This window comes from Somniosus microcephalus, chromosome 7 (genome assembly GCF_052327205.1).
Source record: "Somniosus microcephalus isolate GS21.2 chromosome 7, FLI_Smic_1.0, whole genome shotgun sequence".
NCBI lineage: Eukaryota > Metazoa > Chordata > Chondrichthyes > Squaliformes > Somniosidae > Somniosus > Somniosus microcephalus.
Window position 1 is genome coordinate 35,566,398 of NC_140993.1, and position 26,313 is coordinate 35,592,710.

General features: G+C 45.9%; 1 protein-coding gene across 1 annotated transcript in view; it reads left to right on the forward strand.

The window, feature by feature from the left end:
* Positions 1–26,313, forward strand: part of lama1 (laminin, alpha 1) — a 406,389-nt gene that overhangs the window by 286,815 nt on the left and 93,261 nt on the right. The window contains exons 33-39 of the mRNA XM_085992396.1: positions 3,009–3,151; positions 8,491–8,589; positions 11,196–11,307; positions 16,565–16,727; positions 19,209–19,419; positions 21,010–21,126; positions 26,060–26,223. Coding sequence (XP_085848522.1) covers positions 3,009–3,151; positions 8,491–8,589; positions 11,196–11,307; positions 16,565–16,727; positions 19,209–19,419; positions 21,010–21,126; positions 26,060–26,223 — 1,009 coding nt within the window. The remainder of the gene's footprint in view (positions 1–3,008; positions 3,152–8,490; positions 8,590–11,195; positions 11,308–16,564; positions 16,728–19,208; positions 19,420–21,009; positions 21,127–26,059; positions 26,224–26,313) is intronic.

The window sequence follows — 26,313 nt, forward strand, 5'->3', positions numbered from 1 at the left end:
TGCACCAACACATATCCCACCCGCTCCCCGTAACCCCACGTATTTAATCCCCCTAACACTAAGGGTCAATTTAGCATAGCCAATCAACCTAACCCGCACATCTTTGGACTGTGGGAGGAAACCGGAGCACCCGGAGGAAACCCACGCAAACACGGGGAGAATGTGCAAACTCCACACAGACAGTCACCCGAGGCCGGATTCGAACCCGGGTCCCTGGCGCTGTGAGGCAACAGTGCTAACCACTATGCCACCGTGCTCCCCTATATATGTGAAAAGCACCTACAAATGCTAATAGGGAAACTGTAACTACAGCCATAAGTTTCCATCCAACTGCAGTCTGACCGTATTTCCTAGCTAGCATGGAGTAAAGTAACAGGATACATTTACTTTAGTGCTAAAGCTCCATGGTGGTTGCAAAGCTGTGAAGGAAACGAGATGGTATCAGTGTAGGTGGAGGTAGTTCTCCGCACCAATAGAGGCAGCACTGACCCATGCCACCAACAACACACCCACCTCGAAAGGCAAGATAAAAACAATGCCATTGGGGATTTTGAGCGCAGTGGGCTGAGTGACTGAACCACTTGTGCTGATCCTGTGTGTGCCAGCGACGATGGTTTCCTGCAGCTGGTCTGTGCAGATGATCTCCTCCAGAGGCGAGTGCACATGTGGAGCATTGGGAGCTGCAGCCCAGTGAACTCCAGATGTAGCACAAGTCTCAGCGGAGGAACAGTTCTTCCTCCGTCATTCCCGGCCCGCAATTTTCACTCCGTTGAAGTGAACGGGAAGAAAATGATGGGCTGGCAAGCGCAAAAGTGGAATTTCTGCCACGTCACTGCCGCTGACCTGGAGTGAGCTTATCTCAGTCAAAAATTTTGAAGTGTTGTAAACATATGAACATACGGGAAAGAGGATCAGAAGAAGACCCAACCAGCCCATTCGGACATGATGCAGCCTACACACACCATCAACCTCTCCCACCCACAACATGCAATCTCCTGGGAGAAGCAAAAAAATAAACGCAAAACCGTAGTCCAATCTCTGGAAAAAAAAATGCTGGGATACTTCTATTTGATCCTCAAAGACCATCATTAACCAGAGCCAGACCTTCAGCGACCTTCTGTAAATGGAGACATCCTTGACTCTCGGTAACCTGCCTGGTTTCCTTTTGAGTATGTTTTGGTCATTATTCCAGAGGCCACTGACTGTTTGACTCTTTGAAAAGAAATACTTTCTGGCATCTCACAAAACTCTCTGTTTGCTGATATGTTATACTGATGTCCCTTAGTTCTCCCATCCCTATCTAGTTCAATTAACCAAACAAAAAGAAAACATTTGCAGGGCTATGGGGAAAGAGCGGAGGAGTGCATTACATAGGACATACAGCAGAGGAACAAAAGAAATTACTGTGCACAGTAGTGATTTTAATGCAGGAATGTGTATGTTCTTATGATTTTACTTTGTCTGCTCTTCTTAAGTTATGTCGACCTGTGTGGAAAAATGTCCTGGCTTGTTTTAGTTTTTCAGAGTTTCTTTTAATTCAGTCAGTAATCTTATGATGTGGAAATGAAAATTGGGAGATGTGTATAATGTGCGGCTGATCTGAAAGCGCTCGTTTTACACTGTCGGCCAAAGTCAAGATGAGTTTTTTTTTAAGTTAGTTGTAGTCAGAATCCTGCCCTAAATGTTGCAATTTTTATCACTTGTCTGCAAAGCTTGAGAGAGGGGCCAGGCTACTTTCAAAACAGACATGGACTGTGCATTCTGTGCAGTTATGTTCATGGCAACCAGTTATTTTTGACTGGGGCCAACAGTTATTCAGCAATATTTAAGGAGCGGTAGCAATTTGAACCTTTAGCCCCCATTTTCACCTTTCCCGTTAAGCGGGAATGGGGTGGTTTCCAGTCGGGCGCCCATTGTACACCCTGCCCAATCTTACCCAACATTGAACTCAGTGGAGAGCGAAACCGGGTGGGCTTTAAAACGGGCGTCCATCCCGAACCCACCTGGTTTACGTTAGCTGGGTTAAGTTAAAATTGGAGGGTTTTTTTCAGTCTGTTTGGAACACCCAAGAGATATAGTTAAGGCCAGCACAGCTCCTGCAGTGGTCAGAAATACAAGGAAAAAGAAACACTGTATAAAAGTTACTTACCAAAAAAAACAACTTTGTATTCAGATTACGACCTTTTAATGTTTTCCTTATGGAAGAGTAAGTTAAAAGGATTTCTACTGTAAATATACATGTGTATTGTATTACTATTACTTATTTTTTTGTTCATTTTTGTTAACCAAATTTGCCTAATAGTTTAAACCTAAAACAAGGTCTGATGTGACCCTCTGCGACTTATTGAAGGTGGAGGGGAGGGGGAGAGGGTGGCTGGGGGAAGGGGAGTTCCTATGTAGGATAATTTCAGTACCTAAAATTAACAGAACGGTCATTTGTTCATTATCCCAAATACTTTGCCAAAAGATTACCTGGATATCAAGGCCAGTGAAAATACTCTCGAAGGAAGTGGGGCTCACCTATGAGAATGATCTGAAGTATGGAGGCCGAAAGATGTAGAGTACGAAAGATATGCAGGAGCCAAAATCATAATGGCTGGTTTAAAATAAATGAGTTAACTCCTCCGTTAAAAAGAGCAGAGAAAGGAACATCATACAAACACATTATAGTGTTGATTCCACGGTCCGGTGCTCCCAATGAGGAGCAATGCCCGTGGGGAGTGAATCATGGATGTGTCAAATCACAGAATGATCCCTTAAGTACCCTAATATCACACTTGGTCATTTCTACAGTAAGACAAGGATGCAGTTTTACACTTGGAAATAAAAACATTTTTATCTCAACCAGCAAACCAATCGAAGCTGGAAAAACACAACTTTATTTCTCCAGCATTTTTATGATCAGGCAACAAAGCCATCACAGAAGTATGTTATAGCTATTACAGATTTTTGAATTTTAACAAATCTTTGTTTTTGGTCTTCAACATTTGCCACTCCTTTTCCCCCAGCTTGTGACGATGACTGCACAGGACTCCTGCTATCTGACCTCGACAACCTGGAAGCCATTTTGATGACATTTAACCTGACAGGGTTTGATCCAGCTCCCTATAATCTTTTTACCACCATAGAAAACAGTACAAAGCAATATAAGGTGAGATATTTAAACATGCTTCAATGTCGGTGACTTGCATTCAGGTTGGATGAGACCTACTGTCGACACATTTAGCACAGATCAGAATGCACTAACAGCGTACTAAAGTAGAGGATTCTACCCATTAGTGCCAGATGCCAGTGTTTCCAAAGAGACTGGGTTTTAATGCAGGTTGAAATAAATGGAGTTGGATCGTAACCTAACGGCACGGCAAGATTTCTACCATTGTAAATACTGCAATGTATAATGCATAAAGAAAATCTGGGTAAAATATTGCAAAAGATTGTAGAGTTGTCATTACTTGTCACAAGGTATTGATGCAGGTGATGATATTGTCACAATACGTGTATCCACCTCATTGCCGTAACACAAAATGAAGAATTTTATGACCATAGTGAAAGTCGCAGATTGATACTGTAGCCTAACCCTGAGCTGGGAGGGGACTAAAAGCTGTGACACAATGTCCAAGTTCGGATGTTTAATGTAAAGAATATTCTCTGGTTTTTACATAGATGTGAAGAGCTGTCCATTCTCATCCAAGGATGGTATTTCCACTCACTATTGAGTCCTGACTCTATTTAAGGTTGGCGAGGGTGGACAGAACCTAAATAGACCACGCAGAAAGAAATATTTGAGGGCTCCATGAAACTAAAGCTAGCAACACAGTTTAGATATACAGACTGTTTCTACAGGAATTTTTTTTTTTTATTCGTTTAATGGGATGTGGGCATCGCTGGCAAGGCCAGCATTTAAAGCCATCCCTAATTGCCCTTGAGAAGGTGGTGGTGAGCCGCCTTCTTCAACCGCTGCAGTCCGTGTGGTGAAGCTACTCCCACAGTGCTGTTAGGTAGGGAGTTCCAGGATTTTGACCCAGCGACGATGAAGGATCGGCGATATACTTCTAAGTCAGAATGGTGTGTGACTTGGAGGGGAATTTGGAGGTAGTGGTGTTCCCATGCGCCTGCTGCCCTTGTCCTTCTAGCTGGAAGAGGTCATGGGTTTCGGAGGTGCTGCCAAAGAAGCCTTGGCGAGTTGCTGCAGTGCATCTTGTAAATGGTACACATTGCAGCCACGGTACGCCGGTGGTGGAGGGAGTGAATGTTTAAGGTGTTGGTTGGGTTGCCAATCAAGCGGGCTGCTTTGTCCTGGATGGTGTCGAGCTTCTTGAGTGTTGTTGGAGCTGCACTCATCCAGGCAAGTGGAGAGTATTCCATCACACTCCTGATTTGTGCCTTGTAGATGGTGGAAAGGCTTTGGGGAGTCAGGAGGTGGGACACTCGCTGCAGAATACCTAGCCTCTGACCTGCTCTTGTTGCCACAGTATTTATGTGGCTGGTCCAGTTAAGTTTCTGGTCAATGGAATATACTTACAGCGGAATTCCTTATTTGACATAATATTAACAATGAAACAGTGACAACCAAGAATCTGAAACTTGCAGGCCTTTTCATGTTTCTGGAGCTAATTTATATGTAAGAATAACAACGAAGCTGTAAGTTTCTGCTGTACTTTAGCACAGAATCACTTATAAGGTACTCAGATGACCATTTTAAGGCAGGTATCAGACTGGAAGGATTTCATGGTAGATCCAGCAATATTCAAAATCTCCGTCTTTCAGATGAGACGTTAAACCGAGGCCCCGTCTGCTCTCAGGTGGACGTAAAACATCCCATGGCACTATTTCGAAGAAGAGCAGGGGAGTTATCCCCAGTGTCCTGGCCAATATTTATCCCTCAACCAACATAACAAAAACAGATTATCTGGTCATTATCACATTGCTGTTTGTGGGAGCTTGCTGTGAGCAAATTGGCTGCTGCATTTCCCACATTACAACAGCGACTCCACTTCAAAAGGACTTCATTGACTGTAAAGCGCTTTGAGACGTCTGGTGGTCGTGAAAGGCGCTATATAAATGCAAGTCTTTCTATCTTTCACATACAAAGCAAACTTTAATGACGAGATGCTGAATTAAATGCATGGGTGTCTTTGCAAACCGCTTAATGTCTCTTGTAAAACACTGCTTAATGAGATTTGAAACTGTTCCTTTTATAGTCCTCCCCTTGGTGACTTATTGTTTTTTCATTAATATTTCAGTGACTAGTTTACCAGTTGCAATTACTGTAAAACATGTCATGTCAAACAAAAAAGGCTGCAGGATGACAAAAAATAGGTATTCACTCTGGGAAAACGTCCCCTCTCAGTGATATTGCAGAAGGGGCGGTAAATCCTATTGCTAGATTGGACCATATGCTGTCAGTCCATAAGGGTTTCTGTGTTAAATGAAGACAGATGTTCTCTGGGAATTATAGCAGGAGCAGCAATTTCCACGTGGAATAAATTTCTCGAATGCTGAAATCGGTTAATGTGGAACAGCTGGAACTCTTGTGTTCTCGGATGTTGAATGCAAACAGCTTGAAGAGCTCTCGGCAAGAGATTTGCTAATGTAGATTCATCGTGCTTGAACTTTCAACTTTTTGCTAAAATAATTGAGCTCAACTTGACGTAACATTTACAATTACCCAAATTGTTTTTTGCAGCAGTAGGGATTCTCCTGCCAACACATGAGGAAAATGTAAAGTAGGCATTAAATGTGTTTCGCATTTCATTCAGTGCACCTAACTTGAAAACGCTCAGCTGCCAGTGATTAATTTAAATGATTAGTCGCCAGTTAGAAGTGTATTATTGGACAACAGTTTGATCCATTCTTGAAACATTTGGTGGGTTATTCTTCAACGCTGCAAACCTACGGAATGGACCTTACAGAAGTCACTAAGGTCTATGCTCCTTTTTAATCTTCTATACCGTCTCAATATAGCCAAGTTGTTCTAAAATATATGGCTGTCTGGAAATAGAATAGAGGGGACAGTAGTACAAGCTTGCCAGCCATGGCACAGTATTGAGTATTGTGTGCAGTTTTGGTCGCCTTATCTGAGGAAGGATGTCCTTGCCATGGAGGGAGTTCAGCGAAGATTCACCAGACTGATACCTGGGATGGCAGGAATGATGTATGAGGAGAGATTGGGTCGATTGGGCTTATACTCGCTGGAGTTTAGAAGAATGAGAGGGGTTCTCATTAAAACTTATAAAATTCTGACAGGACTGGACAGACTAGATGCAGGAAGGATGTTCCCGATGGTCGGGGAGTCCAGAACCAGGGGTCACAGTCTAAGGATAAGGGGTAAGCCATTTAGGACTGAGATGAGGAGGAATTTCTTCACCCAGAGAGTGGTGAACCTGCAGAATTCTCTACCACAGAAGGCAGTAGAGGCCAATTCTTTAAATATATTCAAGAAGGAGTTGGATATATTTCTTAAGGCTAAAGGGATCAAGGAGTATGGGGAGAAAGCAGGGACAGGGTACTGAATTTGGATGATCAGCCATGACCTCATTGAATGGCGGAGCAGGCTCGAGGGGCCGAATGGCCTACTCCTGCTCCTATCTTCTATGTTTCAGTGGTAGCATTCTTGCCTCTGAGTCAGAAGGTTGTGGGTTTAAGCCCCACTTTTTAGGGATTTGAGCACAAAAATTTAGGCTGGCACTACTGAGGGAGCGCTGCACTGTCGGCAGTGCCGTCTTTCGGATGAGTTGTTAAACCGAGGCCCCATCTGCTCTCTCAGGTGAACACAAAAGATCCCATGGCACCATTTTCAGGAAGAGCAGGGGAGTTCTCCCCAGTGTCCTGGTCAATATATATCCATCAACCTACATCACTAAAGCAGATTATCTAGTCATCTAGTGGGAGCTTGCTGTGTGCAAATTGGCTGTAAAGCGCTTTGGGAGGTCTTGAGATCGTGAAAGGCGCTGTATAAATGCAAGTCTTTCGTTCTTTCATACCTGAGCTTTACCAATGGAAATGATAGCCCACATAATCTAGCTCTAAGCAGAAGGAGCTCAGGGAGTCTGAGACCCAATGCTGCTTGTCAATCAGGTCTGCATTGTAAATTTAACCTTGTGGAAATCTAGTGATCAGATAATTGCTGCAATTTTTTGATAAACATAGAAACATAGAAGATAGGAGCAGGAGTAGGCCATTCGGCCCCTCGAGCCTGCTCCACCATTCAATGAGATCATGGCTGATCATCCAAATTCAGTACCCTGTTCCTGCCTTCTCTCCATATCGCTTGATCCCTTTAGCCTTAAGAAATATATCCAACTCCTTCTTGAATATATTTAATGAATTGGCCTCTACTGCCTTCTGTGGTAGAGAATTCCACAGGTACACCACTCTCTGGGTGAAGAAATTCCTCCTCATCTCTGTCCTAAATGACTTACCCCTTATCCTTAGACTGTGACCCCTGGTTCTGGACTCCCCGACCATCGGGAACATCCTTCCAGCATCTAGTCTGTCCAGTCCTGTTAGAATTTTATAAGTTTCGATGAGATCCCCTCTCATTCTTCTAAACTCCAGCGAGTACAAGCCCAATCGACTCAATCTCCTCTCATACATCATTCCTGCCATCCCAGGTATCAGCCTGGTGAATCTTCGCTGCACTCCCTCCATGGCAAGAACATCCTTCCTCAGATAAGGCGACCAAAACTGCACACAATACTCAAGATGTGGTCTCACCAAGGCCCTGTACAACTGCAGCAAGACATCCTTGTTCCTGTACTCAAACCCTCTCGCTACGAAGGCCAACATACCATTTGCCTTCTTAACCGCCTGCTGCACCTGCATGCTTACTTTCAGCGACTGGTTGTTTTAAATTGTAGTAATGTTATTAAAGTTTCATTTCTGAAATAGAGTTAATATTTTTTTTCCTTTTCCAATTTTCCGCCCTGCTTTCCTGAATGCTGTGATACATTTCTCTGTATGTTAGCAGCCATCCAATATTATGCCCAAGTATCCAACCATCACGCGTGAACCGATACAGTGAACATTAGCAAGCTAGTCAACCGCGGGGGGGGGAGGGGGCATCCCATCCGTGATGTCAACATGTACATTTCACAGCAGGGGTCACTGGATTGTGATCTGGGAGGAGAGTCCTGACTGATTACTCCCCTTCCTGGGGGTACCGGTTGTAGAATTCCCAACCACTGTCCTGGCTGAGATCGGCCAGCTCAGGGATCAAGGGAAATCATGTGGAACTTAAGAATTATTTACACCCATTGTGTGGAAACAAACTGAAGTGAAAATCAAACTAAGACTGAGCCGCATATTTCGTAACTGGTTTTAAAGATGTTAAGGAGCTCTTGATGTCTTGCATTTCTTGCTTTGTCTCTTGGGTTTGCATTATGCTCATTAGATAGTCAGGCTTACTAAAATAAATTGTCTTATTTAGTGGATATAACTCAGTGGCTTAGACTGTGCCTAAGATGGTTTTATTTATTGGTTTTCTCACAGATTGCTCTGTCGCCAGAATGGGACACAAGCGCCCTCGTTGTGAAGGTAGAAGAACAGATGTCTGGTTTGGCCTCGGGGATCAGTCGCTTACAGCAGAAGGTAAACCAAAACTAAAATAAATCCTTGTCTCATTCTCAGTTAAAGTTGGCAACATATGATTGAGCAAGTGACGTTTGGTCCCTGTTCACAGCTGGTAAAGTGCCAGGCAGTGTAGAGCAGAGTTTCTGAAACTGGGGTCCGCAAACTAAACCGCCCCTGTCACAAGTTTCATATGAAACATATTGAAATAAAAAGGTTTCTAACTGGAGACCGCTTCAATAACGATAAACTAAATATTAACACTAATAATAACCTTCTCCCACCAACCAACCAACCACCAATCTCGATAAGCACCACCTCTCTGCACACTGATTGGTTGGAAAGCTCCAGACAGGATAAGAGATTCACCAGTTATTGGTTCTTTGACCCGTCAATCATGCGACACGCTAACATCCGGTTTGTGGAGAGGAATAGATTGAATCGGACTTTAAAAACTAGGCTTAGGTTTTAACCAATGGAAACAACTCTGTAATTATTGTAATAAACACACTCACACACCTGTATATAAATCATTAATATGTTTTTTAAAATGACCCCACCCCTTTTCCTGATTGGTGAGAGACCAATTGTTGGAGAGCATTGATTGGATAAGTAGCTGTCAATCATTTCCGAGTGTTATTGTCAAACATCACACCAAGGATAGTCAGACTCTGAAGCAGGCACATCCATCTCACTGATATCTGTAAGTAAATACCTGTTTCCTTAAAAGCATTATTAAAACACACTTTACATGCAGCACTTTCATATTCCGAGTATTATAATTTAGATGGCGGGGTCCATGATTACGAATCCATTTGAAAAGGGGTCCTTTAACCAAAGAAGTTTGAGAACCACTGGTTTAGAGCTCCTTATCTGGAAGTGCCAGGTATTTAACCAATTCAACTCGCTGAAAAACATAACGGGGCAGAGTAGAACCCCACAATCACTGGCTATCTAAGGGCCGGCTGAGGAGAAAGATATGAATGTATGAAACAGGACAGGAAGAGACCAATTGGTCCATCAAACCCGTCTCATTCTGACATAGTGCAACATCTTCCCAGCCCATCCCCTGCCAAGCAATCTCCAGGGAGAGGCAGAAACACCAGAGGGGAAAAAAACCTTAGGAAAAATAGGAAAAAGCTCTTTACAAATACCTCCCCAATCACGGAAGACAATCAAGTGAGCCCCAGGAGACTGCGGTGACTGATATCACTAGTGGCAGCTAACCCGCTTCGATAACTCAAGAAATAGTGACAAGTTGCTCAAGGTCTCGGTGTTAATGCCTAGGAAGCCAGTAGAGAGAAGCATTTAACGAGTAGCCGACAGCTCAGTGTAATGGTTCCAGGTCTTGGCAGCAAGATCTATGACTTTCGGCTGGATTGTTTGGCAGACTGATATGACTACATTTAGAAATACTCCTACGGGAGCTACAGCAACAGTTACTGCAATTACTTTTTGGCAGGAAAGATATTTTGGATGGATAGGCAGAGTAACTGCTCGAATCTTTTGAGAAAAAGCCCTCAGAACATGTGTGCTATGATAGGGATGGCTGTGAAAAGCCTTTGAAGAAATCCGCTCGCTCTGCTTGACAGGCTGCGCCAACGCTGGCTTTGCTGCAGCCTATTCCTGGCGCCTCCCAGAGTTTCCTGGGTGGCATGCCCTGTATCACTGCCCCCAATTGGTCTCACCCTGTATGAATGGGAGGTCCACTTGGAGGTAGTTCAGGACCTTTCCAGAAGCTGGGCGTGTGTGGAGGTAGACCAGTTGTCCGGTTGATGCTCAAGGACTGGCTGAGTCAGCTTGGAGGCTGGACAATTTCTTCTTTTCGAGGTTTCTGTAGGCATTTCATCCATTTCATCGGCTCCTGCCAGTAGTCCAGAGGACACGGGCAGACAGAGCTAAAGGGACACGAGTAACCCTTTGTGGCACAGCAAGCGATGTTCCTGAAATGTGAAATGAGCAGGAACAAGATCGCACTGCCTTGCAGGAAGGGTCACTTCTCACATAAAAACAGAAAATGCTGGAAACACTCAGCAGATCAGGCAGCATCTGTGGAGAGACAACAGAGTTAACATTTCCGGTCGATGACATTTCATTCTCTTACAGTTCAGAGCTGAAAATTGCATTCGACTGGTTATTAAAGGATCTTGAACTAAATCCGGTGGCCGATTATTAATTCCCACAGTGCATACACTTGTAATGCCTCAACAGTGATTACATTTAAGGTGCTATATAAATGCAAGTTCGTTCTTTCTTTCCTTGTTTTTTTCTTTTTCTCTTTCCTTCTATAGAAAGTATAATAAAAACTGGAAAGTGTATGGGTGGTGGCTTTCTACTAAGTTGGTTGGTCCTAGTTCATGTGTTCTGTACACTCTGGAATATTTCCAGTGTCTATTTGACATTACAGCCGTAATTTTCCGATTTTTGTGCTCTGGTGAGGAGCTTCACTTACTGCGCGCACATTTGGAAATTCGGATACATGCACTGCGATCTCAGCAGAGGAGGTGCACACCAGGTGACCCCACCAAGACGTCGATGATAGGGGATTCGGAGATAGTGCTGCTGTTGAAGGTCACGGGGAAAATAACTGAGCCAGAATGTAAAATGAGATACATTTTCTGTGTCAGGCCACTCAAGAGTTTGGTGATGGACAGGATCTGTATGAAGCTACCGGGAGAACATTAACCAGGAGTCTGGAGCTTGAAGCATTTGTAAATAAAACTTCAAAAAGTATAAAAGGTATGTACATCAGTATTTTATGGTTTTGTGATTTGATGAGAAGTAAGACTGGCTTCATGATCTGCTTTTGCTTAAAATATAATGACTGACTGACTGGTTTTGCTGAATTTATGCAGAGATACAAGGTAAAAAAGTGCCACCTGCTGTATGTTCAACTGCATAGCATCGTTGAAATTTCTTTTTAAAATAGGCAAAAACTTTTAATAACTATTTAGAACCAGAAACATCTCATACAGTTTTTAAAATGAGGTAATTATCTACTGGCGGAACCCTAATGTCATTTGTTCTTAAACTCTATAAACAATACAATGAACTGAATAGTGAGCGACATAAAAATAACATTGTGCAAAATAAATTGGATCTACTTTTTATTGTAGGCATTGAAACATAAGCCGCGATTTTACTTACCTCGGCGGGTCCGGGACGGGTGATGTCGGTGGCGGGTCCCGACCCTGCTGCTGGCTCCATCCTGCTCTGTGAAATCACTTGCCATTGATCAGACTTGTTAAGCCCGCCCAGCGCGTTTGCTGGACCAATTAGAGGAAGCAGGCCTGGTGATGTCATTTGATGACGCGTCATCAGCCGGTTTCCTTAAAAAGACCATGCCCAAATTTCTTTTGACATTTGTGCTGTCAGTGTTCTACAGCATTGAAGTGCTTCAAACACTGACAATCACTGCACAGAGGTGCACAGTTGCACCCAGGTTCTCCCATGACTCCCACCATATGCTTATGGAGGGAGTTAGAGCATGCAGGGAGGTTCTCTTCCCTTCTGATGGGCAGAAGAGACCTCCCCAGGAGACCAACACAGCCTGGTTGCACATTGCACAGGAGGGCACAAGCAGGGATGTTGTTAGGAGGACCTGGGTGCAGTGGCGCAAACCTTTCAATAATCTCAGTAGATCACGAAACGTGAGTACAAACTCACACTCACCTTCATCCTGCTGTGCCTCTCATCACATCCCCATCACTCTGCCTTCCCTACCCTACTCCTGCACACCCTTACTCACACCAACTTAACTTGCACCTCCACCCATCCCTCTCTATCTACATTATCACACCCCCATTTCACTAGCCACCCCTCACACTCACCCTCATCCCAGTCCAATCATACCAACTAAAGACACACGAGGGTAGGCACTTGGGTGTTTTATCCAATGTTCATGTAATGTGCTGTCAAACATTGAAACCTTTATTTTCAACACTTTGCATTCTTGGACAGATTTGTGTGCACCTTTGGAAGTGGCTTAGTGAGTTGCAATGAATGGTGAGACGTAATGGTTACCCCCACCCCCCGCCAATGGTGATGAGTGTGAAAGGAATGGCTTGGGCATTGTAGGGATGCTTTATGGTGTTGGTGTGGGGTGGTGCCAACCTGGCACATCATGTGGCAGCCAGGGTGTACAGCATCAAGTGAAGTAAATCTGGCCATGGTGAGGCCATCCCTGGCCTCCTGGGCAGCAATGTACTCGGGTGCTGGACCCTCTGTCCTGTGCAGCATCAGGTGTTTGCGGAGAAGGTTGGTGTTGTTGTTGGTGCTGCTGGTGTGCCTGGTGGCTGCTGGTGTTGGAGCTGATCGTGGTCGGATTCTGAGGACCAAGGTGAGATAGTATAAAGGGCATCCATGTTGATGGAGCAGATGCCAGGTGAATTAGAGATGACAGAAGCATTCTGTCAATGGTGAGAGAGTTCTTCCAATGAGGTGAGAGTGGAAAGTGGAAAGCCTGCAGAATCTGTGCTGGAAATGGACTGAGAAACAGCTTGTGGCTGAGGAAAGTGATGATCTGTCAGGTGGGAGCTTTTATTGTACATTTGAAGCTGCCAAGTAATCAGCTGGAGCAATGGCCACTGAACTCCCGCCTCAGGTTGACAGCCATGGTCCCTGAACTGCGGGGTTCCCGTGGCCATGAAGTTAAAATGAAAAGGTAAGTTAAAAAAGCCTGTTAATGATCTGACAATAAGGCAATAATGAGATTAATTAGGTCCCCTGCCGCTGCCTGTCGGGTCTGCTCAGCGCTGACAGACCCGACATTGTGAAAGGCGCGTTGCGGCGGGTTGACAGCGGGTTCCCAACCCGCTGTCAAAAAAAAAAATTTCCCGCCCAACCCACAACCGATCCTGCCCGCTGACCCACCGGAAAATTCACCCCATAGTATTTTAAAACTCAATTAAAAAAAAAATCAATACTCCGTTCTGCACCTAAACTTTTGGAGGGTGTATTAAGATTCAAAATTGCTGATACTCCATATGGATAATGATATTTACTTGTAGGAACTTCTGATCTATAGGAGCTTTCTGATTGTTTGTGGATGTGAGGCAAAAATTTCTGTTGAGAAACCGGCAATATGACATGTCCAATTGGTGCAGATGCAATTTATGGTGCCGTAAGAATTTTTGACGCTATCTCGAGCACAAACTGCAGGGTTGGAGTAGCACTCAGGTTGAAGTGGTCTAGTGTTCAAGCCAGTTAAAATTTCCCATTAACGTTGTGGGAAAACGTCCTTGACTATTGGTAAAGGTGATTTTTTTTTTTTTTTTTTAATTTTCCTCCGGGCTGTGGGCCATCTCTCAGGTGAGACTGTGAATCAGTCACCTGCCCCTACAGTGTCACTTTGAACTAGTTACCAGATGTGTGAGAATAGCCGCAGGTGATTCCCGTCTTTATTCCCGTAGCTCTGTGGAGAAGTCCCTGACCATGCCCTGCGCCTCTCCCAAATGGCACAGTCTAGATTGAGAACGGTATTGCTAGAGTGCATCTTGCTCTCTAAGCACACTGCCAAGAGGAAGACTATTCTGTATAAATTAGATTTTTGAAATGTAGGCGCCCAAGTTTCAGAAATGTAAAGGGATTCTTTAAAAAATGTGTTAATTATGATTATGAAAAAGATGTCCACTTAGTGCGCATGCCGCTTGTACGTTTTGTACATGTGCATGGTAGGACAATAGATGACGAGTGCTTTCCTACCTCATTTTAATGTGGAAATGTGGGGTTCGGGCCAGGTCAGTACAAAGGTTTGGTTTTTTTTGCACACAGGAACATGGCGGTGGGTGGTGGAACCCAGCGCAGCATTATTTTGACTGTAAAGAGTGGGAGAAAAAGAAGAGACCCATGGGTTTTATATAAAAAAAATTAAAGATTTTTTAGCTTGTAGTGCAGACATAAAAATGTTGCCATTCTGGAGTTGTAAGGTTAGGTTAATGCCTGCCATTCCCTACACAGTGTTTCATCTGTGCCAGAAGACAGAAACTAACCCTTTGGGGGTGGAGAATGGCGAAGAAGGCATGACAAAAAAGGGAAGTTTGGAAAATCTTTACAATAGCCTAAAGTTTCTGCAACCCTCCCCCAATTTCCCCCCCTCTTTTATGAAGATACTGACTCTTGCCCGGGTACCGAGGCTTTAGAGGCATACACTGAATGATCATACTTTACTCATCATTGGTCCACTTTTTTGTTATCTATGATTTTAATATATTAAAAGCGGTCCCTCTAACACTTGCAGATGTTGGCCTCCAGATGTTACATGGCAGGCATCACTCTTTGTCAGAAGTGTAAAACCATGTTAAAACAATGGGCCATAGTTTGATGCAGCAAGTATAATTCCTTCATTATATGCCTCTACATCGTTAGACTTGCCCTTTGTACATTTTAGGTTTATAAAAAAATTTTGCGTGGCAAGTTGCTGACGGTGCGAGCTGATAACAGGGCAGCGAGGGAAACCGGGCATCTGCGACCTGAATGAACAGGCCAAGTAACTGTGTATCTCCGTAACGATCAGATTGAAGGATTGTGAAATTAACAGTGCAAAGACTGAGAAGGGAGTGTACATTAGAGTGGGTGAATTCAACGTCAGTTCAGGTACAGAAGGAGAAATAACAAGGGAAAGAAAGATTGGATTACAAGAGATAGAAAAAAGAGACAGAGAGGAAAGGTAAAAAATAATTTTTTTTTTAATTTTACATTTTTTAAATATCTCCAACAACAATTAAGACCTGAAGGAGTGAGACTCCACACTTGTAATAGTCATTTTCAGTGCCAGAGAGGTTGGCTGGCAGTAATTAACACTTATCACGTCGTTAAAAGGGTACTTAGACTAGAATGGACGAGAGTTAACTTTTTGTGGTGAGTTTAGTTCATATCTACTGTGCAAGTACAGCATTTTCACGCCATTCAATGCATTTCAACGGTGAGGCAGACAACAAGATGTTGTTTTCGTGAAGCTAATGCCAGAGCGGCGCAACTCAGACAGCAACTTTTGGATTTCCGCGTTTAACCATGCCGTCTGCCCCTCGCCCGAACTTGCTATAACATTTGTGCATAAATAACGGCCAGCGCCATTATCCTCACTACTATTTTGACAGCAAATAATGACCCAGTAGTTACTTCCGAGCTGTATGTTCACCTCCAGCCTGTAACTGACAAGCATATTCTAATCTGTAAAATTCCCTGGCAAAACAGCATCTAAACTCTGATTGGCCTCTCTTGTGTTTCTTATCTTTTTCTAGCCTTAAATGGGACAAGCCTTCTTAAATATAATTAAACCATAGCAGCAGAATGAGACATCGTGCATTACATACTATAAATCTTGAGTTGTTATAAAACAGCATAACATCCCATGTACTGTGAGCAATGCCATGGGAGATCCAGTAGTAAAAACATAACACCTAGGGCCGTATTTTGTGACCCCTACGGGTGCGTACGAGGTGCGCACGCGCCCGTAGGGGCCGCGCAAGTTCCGGGTTTAGGCATGCGAAGCGCATGCGCGAAAACCCGGCACTTGCGATCTGTGGAACCAGGTACATTCGTCGAATTTTTGCAGGCCGGAGGCATCCGCCCGCGGGAAGCCTCCGATCCCAAATGTTGGCCCCTAGTGTATGTAGATATTACGCTCTAGATGCCACAGTTTGCAAAACACAATCTTTAAGAATAAAAGAGAGAGAAATGGCTATCTTCTTGATGCTGGTTGGTTACGATCTGCAGTCTGTTACCAAATTGCAAAGTTTCCTGACCAAGCGAGAACCAAACTCTTGATTGCTCCTGTATTTACCAACAAGATCAATAATATCGGGTGTGTGATATATCCATGGTGTACCCAACTTTTAGCAGCACCAGTTCTGCTCCACACTTGAATCCTTGTTCTCATCCTGCCAGCCAATACAGATTTTGTTCAGTTGATGGATCATTACTGACCGCTTGATCTGCGGCAATTTTCTTTTCTTCAAATTATCTGAACTAACTTGTGCTGATTGTTTGTTCTTAGCTCTTGTGGACGTAGCGAATCACCTGAATGAGACTCTGGGCGCTGACCTGGATCTTTCAGACAGCAACCTGCAGCAGCTTCAGCATGAGATCGCGAATATGCTGGAAATCATGCGGAAGAGAGTGTTCAGCCAATCAAAAGGAATTTCAGTAACCGAACTAAAGTGAGTGCTTGGGCGAAGAGCATGGACTGTTGTTTTGCTCAAGACTGCTGTCTCCACCTAGCTGCAAAATATAAAACATTCAGGGGAAGAAATGAGTCGTTTGCGCCTGATTTGTGGTCGAAAAATTAGAGTTGGGGAACAAATCTCCGGGCGCGATCTCGGGCGCCTGAGCTCCCTGCAGTGCACTGGCTGCCATGTGTACAGCTGGTGATTTCCAAGTGTTCGGGCGCCTGCCTAAAACAAGTGGTAGGCTCCTTAAATGTACTTCTCAGGAGCCCAGTGCCTGTTTTAGAACTGCGCTGGCAGATTCAGTATAAACTGGGCGGAGTACGCGTGACGCATGCTTTCCGAGGGTTTTCCGGGTCGACAACAGCTTAACCAGCAGTCCTTAAAGGGACCACTGGAGGCTACCAACGGGAAGGTTAAGTAAAATTCTATTTAGTTACGTTAATGTGAATTAAGTTAACGCAAGTGTGCCTTTCCCGGCTGCACAGCAATACTGCTGGCCGATGTCGGCCCGAGTTCGCCCCCTCCCATTTGTCTCTTTCTCCACCCAACACCTCACTCCTCCACCCCCCTTGGGGGCTGACTACGAGTTTTCCAAGACCCTGATCGACGAGCTGTGCCGGGACACCCCATTGTTCTCCGGAGCTGCCGGTTTTATGGCCCAATTTGGAGTGAGCTTCGAGCCAACGTCTTCGGGCGTGCGTTCCGGGTGCGCCGCCTGCTCAGCAGCGGTTTCCAGCACAAAACCAGTTTCTCAGCCTCTTTGTTTATGTCCATTTCTTAAAAACCTTTTGTTGATTTGAAGTTAGGTGGTGACAAATTTTCTGTTGACTAGTTCATTCAAAAGAATCCAGTGCAAATCTCTGCACTACTTCATCGACCAGATTGAACATTTTGTCAACTGTGCTGAAAACTGGTCTGTAACCGAAGTGATTCCATAGGAAACACGTGTATTTGAGGTGTGCTTGGCTCAGTTGGGAGCACTCTCGCCTCTGTCAGAAGCTCATGAGTTTGAGCCCCACTCCAGAGACTCGAGCACATTATCTAGGCCGACACTTCAGTGCAGTATTGGAGAAGTGCTGCACTGCTGGAGGTGCAGTGGTTCGGAGGAGACATTAAACACTGGACGAGAAAGATCCTACGGCACTATTTGAAAAAACGCAGAGGAAGTGCCCTGGTCAATATTTATCCCTCAGCCAGCATCACTGGGGAAAAGAAATGACCTGTTTTCTCATTTCTGTTTATGGGATCTTGCTGTTCACCACTTTGCTGCCATGTTTTCCTACATTACAACAGTGATGACACTTTCTTGTCCCGGGGCCATGAAAGGTGCTACATAAACACAAGTCTTTTCTTTTTGTTTACATGGTAGTAACAAAGGAAGGAAACCAAATATCATTTTCTTTGTGACAGACGTGAGTTGTTTCACCAGATATTTGTCAACTAGTTTTAACATAATCAGCAAAAATATCAACTGGGTCAATGAAGGCTGTTAAACTCATCATGTAGCTTGGCCTGGCAATGTGAGGGGAGATCCTTAAGAGTTTTCTTATATCCGTCTGAGGAAAAAATACATGCTAATCATCGGATAGCGTTTGGGTGCATGATCAGCATATCAACATGAACTAGCCCCCTCTCCCCTAACACCATTCCTACTACTAATGGAAGGGATTCAGGCCACTGCATACTATAGGCAGGAGTTCATGCAAGAACCAGAATTCCCATCTGCATTACATAATGCCCAGAATCATTTCCATTAGCAATGGGAGCAGCATATCTGGGGCGGACAGGGCTGGGAAAGTGTGTGTGATATATGATATAGGTGGGCTCCACTGTGTTTGTCCTGTTTGAATGTTGGTCACCATGGAGCCTGCCTCTACCATGATAATGACCCCAGGACTGAAAGATCAGCCATGGTCAGTGAGGCATCTCCTTCGTGGGTGGAGGTCCACCAGAGATGTGTGATGCTCAGAAGGGTCTCTGTCTCTGAGGGGCAGTATGTAAATGAGGAAAAATAAGCCAAGGATGGTACCTTGGGGCACTTCAGAGTTGTCTATGCAGGGGCGAGAAGAGAACCCATTTCTGGGATGAGCTGGCTAAGTCAAGTAGGAGCAGAGCAATGAGAGGACAGCACCCCCCCCCCCACTCCCAGGTAGATTGAGGAGAAATACTGGAGCAGAATGGAGTGTTCAAGTGTGTTGAATGCCTCAGAGAAGTTGATGAGGTCAAGGAAGGGATAATGCACCATGGTTGCAGTCTCAGAAGATGTCACTGTTGATTTCGACCAGGGCAGGCTTGTTGCTGCGTATTGGATTGAAGGTATTACAAAAATGTTTTTTGGGAGCAATGAGTGCAGGACTGGGTGGCATTGATAAGTGGCATCTTCAGGTAATGCTGCACTTGCAAATCTAAGGACAATTGCATGTAAATCCCGATATTTATCTTGTCACACCTTTCTTTCATGAATGGAATCAGAGCTGCAGAAGGTCTGTTGATGCGGGTGCAGAAGGAGTTTCAGAAACCTCGGAAGGAACTGGAGGACTTGAAAAGCCGGGTCGTAGATATGTTGGTGCAACACAGCAGCAAGTTGCGCGAAGCCCAGGACCTAGTGAATGAAGCGCGCACAAACACCAATGAAACAAGCAGGCTTCTCCACAGCATCTTGAGCAGCCTGGTAGAGCTCAAGGTAAAAGGAAAATATACAAGGCACACTTTACTCCAGTAACGGAGGCCCACAGGGCCTATAATTACTATTGATTCTGGTCACTGCCATCCAAATGGAACAGAGCACAAGGAAGGCATTTAATTGTGTTTTTTTTCTTTTGAAAATGAGTCATTCAGACAACCCCCGAACTATAGATACATTTTACGCCACACTGGTAGAGTTGTTAAACCAACATGATGCGAAGGTGACTGGTTACCTTGAATTTGATAAACGCATGCCCATCACCCTTACAAATTGTTTCAAGGCAAGAGAGAGATACTGATAATGAACCAGTTTATAATTTCCCACAGTTGTTAGGCGCTCAAACCAGCTGATTAACTGGTTGTAGTCTCTTATTAATTGGATGGATCTATGCCCCCATCAGTTGAGTGTATGCGTGTCCTGATAAGGTTCCGTAAACGAGACTATTAGCAAAATTAAAATTTGCACGGAGTTGGCAGTAGCCTTGTGACATGGGTTATAATTAGTTGGCAGGTAGGAGTCAGAGAGTAAGGATAAAGGGAATGTACTCTGATTGGCAGGCTGTAATAAGTGGTGTTCCCCAGGGATCTGTGCTGGAGCCTCAGCTTTTTCACCATACATATCGATGACTGATAAAGGAATAAAGAATAGAGTACGACTTGTAAATTTTACAAATTCATGCTTCCAGCAAAGAGATTCACGCAAGGGGAGTGAGCTCGTATCAGGAATTCAGGGACAGAGGTCTGCCAATATAAATGAAAAACACCGTCGAAAAGTTCCTGTTATGTGACACCCTGCTTAGTACAGTAGTGTGATTTTCGTACAATCTAACCTGTACTGAAAATGAGATTTTAGATTACAATGGTCACTTGAAATTAGTTTCTGATAGCCCTGTTGAAATACAACTGACATGTCAGCAAGAAAGAGAGTTTTTAAAAAAAAAAACAATTAAGTAATGACTTGGCTGGTCGTAGGGTCGAAAATTGTCATCTGACATTGAAGTCTGCATAAGTCGTCACCCTGCACAGTTACTGACACTTTTACCTCTTAGCTTTTACTACTCTGAGGCTCTGAGCTCCGGTACTCTTGAATTCAAGATCAAGATATTTCAACAAATTTTGCAAGGAGCCTACAGGACTTGATTCTTTAATGTTGAGCCGACGTGGTCTGCCAATGATGAAAGTTGCTCAAAAATTCATTTGATTCCTGAAAATTCTTGGAACACCTGAGAGTTCATGTAGCGAAATCAAAATCTTGAACCACCAGAAGATCTTAGTCCAAAGGGCGAATATCTGTAGACTCTGCTCCTGGCACAGGAACAGGATTGCAAAGAGTGGGCATAGAGATCTGCATCCCCGATTCATGCACTGATTCACAGTGCTCCCACTTTTCCGGTCATTTCCAGGAATGGAGTCGCTGAAAAATTACTCCCAATATCCATATAAAAAAATGCAAATTCACTTTGCAACTAGTAGTGTTCTTCATACAGAGTTTTAAAAGCACCTATCAGGTTTCTTGTGAAAAAAGACCATTGTCAGTCACCGTGTTTTGTTCAAATTGCTGACTGATGTCAAACACAATTGTACGCAGGAAAAACAGCAGACAATCAGGAAAATCAGGGGGCTGACGGTAACCCTGATCCAAGATGGAAGAGATATGGTCGACCATGCAGCAAATCTGGCGGAAGATGTCGTGAACAGCACAGCTGTAAGTTTCATTGCACCTGTTCACTTTTATTCCCATGCCCATGCCACCCGCCATCGCTGGCTAAGACTGGTGGTGACTTGCTTCTAGTCATCTACCACTGCGACTGTATAGCAAGTCACCAGGTGGTGTGTAAGTGTGGTCTACGGAGACCAGCCCTCTGCCATGGAGATCAGGAGCAATTCTGCAGCCGACGGCAATAAGTTATGCCAACATTGTAAATACCGTAAAGCTAATGGTACAACCTGGGCCTATATTCTCTGGAGTTTAGAAGAATGAGAGGTCATCTCATTGAAACATATAAGATTCTGAGGGGGATTGACAGGGTAGATGCTGAGAGGGCGTTTCCCCTGGCTGGAGTGTCTAGAACTAGGGGGCATAGTCTCAGGATAAGGGGTCGGCCATTTAAGACTAAGATGAGGAGGAATTTCTTCCCCCAGGAGCTTGTAAATCTTTGGAATTCTCTGCCCCAGATGCTCAGTCATTGAGTATATTCAAGGCTGAGATAGATAGATTTTTAGACTCTAGGGGAATCAAGGGATATGGGGATCGAGTGGGAAAGTGGAGTTGCAGTCGAAGATCAGCCATGATCTTATTGAATGGCGGAGCAGGATCGAGGGACCATCTGGCCTACTCCTGCTCCTAACTCTTATATTCTTATGTAAATTCCACATTAATCAAGTTAGTATTTAACCTGCAAGAAATTTGGATTTTGATTGATTTTATTCTATGTAGACTAGTAAGGATGAGAGACTTAGGCCTAGAAATTCACTATAGCCCCGTTTGGGTCGCCAGCCTTGCCAGGGCGCTAAAAGTAGCGCCCCGGAAGCAGTCGCGGCCGCCCGCCGGAAATTCAGTTGGCGTGCCCCAGAGGGAAGCGCGGCGCTACTGGAGGCGCCCCGCCTCCCTCTTGGGGTGCTGTAACTGAATATCGCTGCGCAACGTGCCGCAGCGCCACACGCTGTGGCACGTCGTGCTGCGGTACTGCAGGCCTTCCTCCCCTTCTTAAAGGGGAGGGGCCTTGTGCAGCACAATCTGGGGCCCAGCTGGGCCCCCGAGGATCGCGAGTGCTGGCAAAAGAGCCCGGCACCGAGGAGAAGTGCCGGGCTCTTGGAACGCAGTTGGCACTCCACGGTGAGGGGGGCTCAGGAGGCCGGGGACGGCAGCGCGGAGAGGTGCTGGCAGGCGGCCAGCAACAAAACTGGCCGCCCCGCACCTCCTTTAATTAGCATCTCTACCGCTGCAGGTAGGCCCCCCTGAACCGGTTGCACATAGCGTCCGGCGTTAAAGCAGGGGGCGCATCTAAATATCGCGATCGGGGCGCTGCGCACACTGATGACGTCATCGGTAGCGGCGCAGCGCTAACGGCTCACGCCGCCATTAGCGTCCCGCTGAATTTAGCGGGAGGCATGGCCAGTGGCTTCCGACCCACTTAGCGCCCTCTTAAGGAGCTAACGGGTGGCGCAGCCCACTGAATTTCTAGGCCTTAGTGCCTGTTATTTGATAGAGTGACATCAGATTGGGTTGAACAAAATTCTAACTTAGCTGAAATAGCTACATTTCAAATTGCCTTGGATTTGTGCAAATCATTACCAACAAATTCCCGCTTTCCTCCCTCATTTTCTACCTTCTTCCCATAAGGCTTGGGTATGGTTCCACAGACACTGGCAGACTTTGTCCACGTGGCCATTCTTTATGCGAACCTGGACAGTGGCATGTGTGACCGAGATAGCGAGTGTCAGTATTCACCGGAGCGAGAGGAATCACAGCTGAGCACAGTCCCGTCCCAGCCGATGCCCACAAATGTGCACTTTTCAGCGAGTGTCACAGGACCGCAATCTCCCCCCCCCTACCCCCCTCACCCCTCAGCTGGGAGCATTGAATCTAGTTGTTGTGCCACTATCATACTGGTTGAGATTAGCTAACTGTATAGATTAGGAATGACCTACTGTATTGCGACCTATGTGGTACTTCCTTGGTCTATGGCACTAAGCTGTTTCCAGTGGATTTACCCACTAAGCTTTCAGGGAGCCAGCAGAGATCTGTGTTGTGAAATGTAGTTGGATTGTATTTCGTGCCATGCTCAGGCCTAAGAAGCAACGACCTTTGTGTATTTTCAGTACTTGCTGTCAGCCGTGGCTCAGTGGGCAGCACCCTCGCCCCTGAGTCTGAAGGTTGTGGGTTCAAGTCCCACTCCAGAGATGTGAGCACAAAAATCTAGGCAGACACTCCAGTGCAGTGCTGAGGGAGTGCTTCACTGTCGGAGGTGCCGTCTTTTGGGCGAGACGTTAAACCAAGGCCCCTTCTGCCCTCCCAGGTGGACGTAAAAGATCCCATGACACTATTTCGAAGAAGAGCAGGGGAGTTATCCCCGGTATCCTGGCCAATATTTATCCCTCAATCAACATCACTTTAAAAAAAAAAAAAATCAGATTATCTGGACATTATCACATTGCTGCTTGTGGGACCTTGCTGTGCGCAAATTGGCTGCCGCGTTTCCTACATTACATAGAAGAAACATAGAAACATAGGAGCAGGAGTAGGCCATTCGGCCCTTCGAGCCTGCTCCGCCATTCAACGAGATCATGGCTGATCATCCAAACCCTAGCACCCGGTCCCTACACCGACAGCCATCCCACCCAAGCCCTATCCCCGTAACCCCACGTATTTAATCCCCCCTAACACTAAGGGCCAATTTTTTATCATGGCCAATCAACCTAACCCGCACATCTTTGGACTGTGGGAGGAAACCGGAGCACCCGGAGGAAACCCACGCAAACACGGGGAGAATGTGCAAACTCCACACAGACAGTCACCCGAGGCCGGATTTGAACCCGGGTCCCTGGCGCTGTGAGGCAACAGTGCTAACCACTATGCCACCGTGCTTCAAAAAGTACTCCTTTGGCTGTAAAGTGCTTTGGGGCATCCGGTGGTTGTGAAAGGTGCTATATAAAATACTAGCTGGAGTGCCCGGTGGTGCCGAGGGAACTCAAGAACCCTGTGCCAGACAGAGAGAGGGGGGGAAGGAGAGAGAGAGGGGGGGGAAGGAGAGAGAGGGGGGGGAAAGGAGAGAGAGGGGGGGGAGGAGAGAGGGGGGGAGGGAGGAGAGAGAGAGGGGGGAAGGAGAGAGAGAAGGGGGAAGGAGAGAGAGAGAGAGAGAGGGAAGGAGAGAGAGAGAGAGGGAAGGAGAGAGAGACAGACAGCAGAGGGAAGGAGAGAGAGAGAGAGAGGGAAGGAGAGAGAGAGAGGGAAGGAGAGAGAGACAGAGAGCGAAGGAGAAAGAGAGAGGGAATGAGAGAGAGAGGGAGAGAGAGAGAGAGGGAGAGAGAGACAGAGACAGGGAAGGAGAGAGAGAGACAGAGAGGGAAGGAGAGAGAGAGGGAAGGAGAGAAAGGGGAAGGGGGTGGTGGGAAGGGGGTATGGGGGCCGGAAGGGGAAGGGGGTGTGTGGGAGGGGGGGAAAGGGGGTGTGTGGAGGGGGGAAAGGGGGTGTGTGGAGGGGGGAAAGGGGGTGTGTGGAGGGGGGGAAAGGGGGTGTGTGGAGGGGGGGAAAGGGGTGTGTGGAGGGGGGGAAAGGGGGTGTGTGGAGGGGGGAAAGGGGGGGTGTGGAGGGGGAAAGGGGGTGTGTGGAGGGGGGGAAAGCGGGTGTGTGGAGAGGGGGAAAGGGGGTGTGTGGAGGGGGGGAAAGGGGGTGTGTGGAGGGGGGGAAAGGGTGTGTGTGGGAGGGGGGGTGGGAAGGGGGTGTGGGGGGAAGGGGGTGTGGGGGAAGGAGGGGGAAAGGGAAGGGGGGGAAAGGGAGGGGTGGAGCTAGCAGACCCTCTCCCCTCTCCCCTCTGCCAGTGTTGAGAGTTGCGCTGCCGGCGGTTGGAGAAGGCTAGGCCCCGGGGCCTCGGGCACCCGCACTGACATGGCCCAGCCGAGCCCAGCATCCCGGGCAGCCCGAGCTCCGCAGCCGCCGTTCGGCCGCAGGCCACAAAGCACCCGAGCCCAGCGCCGGCGATGGCTCCACGGAGCTCCGTACCGCCCCGCCAGCCTTTACAAAGATGGCGGTGGTGGCTACGCTCGGCTCAGTCCCGCCCCGCCAGCCTTTACAAAGATGGCGGCGACTGTGGGCCGCTTGTTGAGTGGGGCGGAAGGTGCCTAGCTCAGGCATGGCTGGGGAGGAGAGGCCGAGGCTTCGAGGCCTGCAGGCGGGGTAACCCTGGAAGGTTGCGGCGCCCGGCGGACGTAGCGAGTCAACAGGAAAAAAAAAGGGTGAAAGGTAGGAAAATTAATGAGGTTAGAGAAATATTTACAAATTAATTAACTTTTTTTAAAAACAATTTAATTGTGTTTTAAAAGCAACTTTTTTTTTGCTGGAAATCTATATTTGAAAATAAACACGCAGAAAGTGGGAAAAATAAATGAATAGTTAGGAATCAAGATGGCGGCCACTCACCTCAGCTCAGAAGGATTAGGCCCGCCCACACCACAATGAAACGCCCCCCGTGACGCACCGATTGGTCAACCATCAGGTTAATCCCCTGTACGATTGGTCAACCATCGTGTCACTCAACGCTAATGAGCGGAATGTTGCCGTTTTTTGAACCTTTTTTGTATACTGTCGGAACAATTTTTGTCTGACCAAAAAGTAAATATGCCTATTAGAGTCCCCTAATGATAAGCTTTCTTTTGATATAACAAATGTGTAGGTATGCTCTATAACCTTTGATTGTATAGCCGGACAGACAGACAAACAGACAGACAAACAGACAGACAGACAGAGAGATGGACGGACCGGTTTATATATATAGATAGATAAAGAGCCTATGAAAATATGCCCTCTGTCGTAACAGAACTCCAATTGCAAGCCATTGTGACCACCTGTATGGCATTCTGTATTGATAGTATTTTTTTCTTTTTGTTAAAATTGTTACTCTTGGTATCTGTGACTACAGTTTCTGGAGCAATACAGTGATCAGCTGGATTTGTGGAATGCTAAGATGAGGATGCACATTGACAAGCTGGTAATGGAAATGACACAAAAGAGCGTGCTCAGTCTTGTCTACAGGGCAGAGGACCACGCGGAGGAACTCAATAAGCTTGCTAATCTGCTAAACAGGTCAGTCTCTGTAAATGTGTCCTCTGCAGTAGCAGAACTCCACTTGGCGGCCATTGTGACCACCTGCACGGCATTCTGTGTTGATAATTC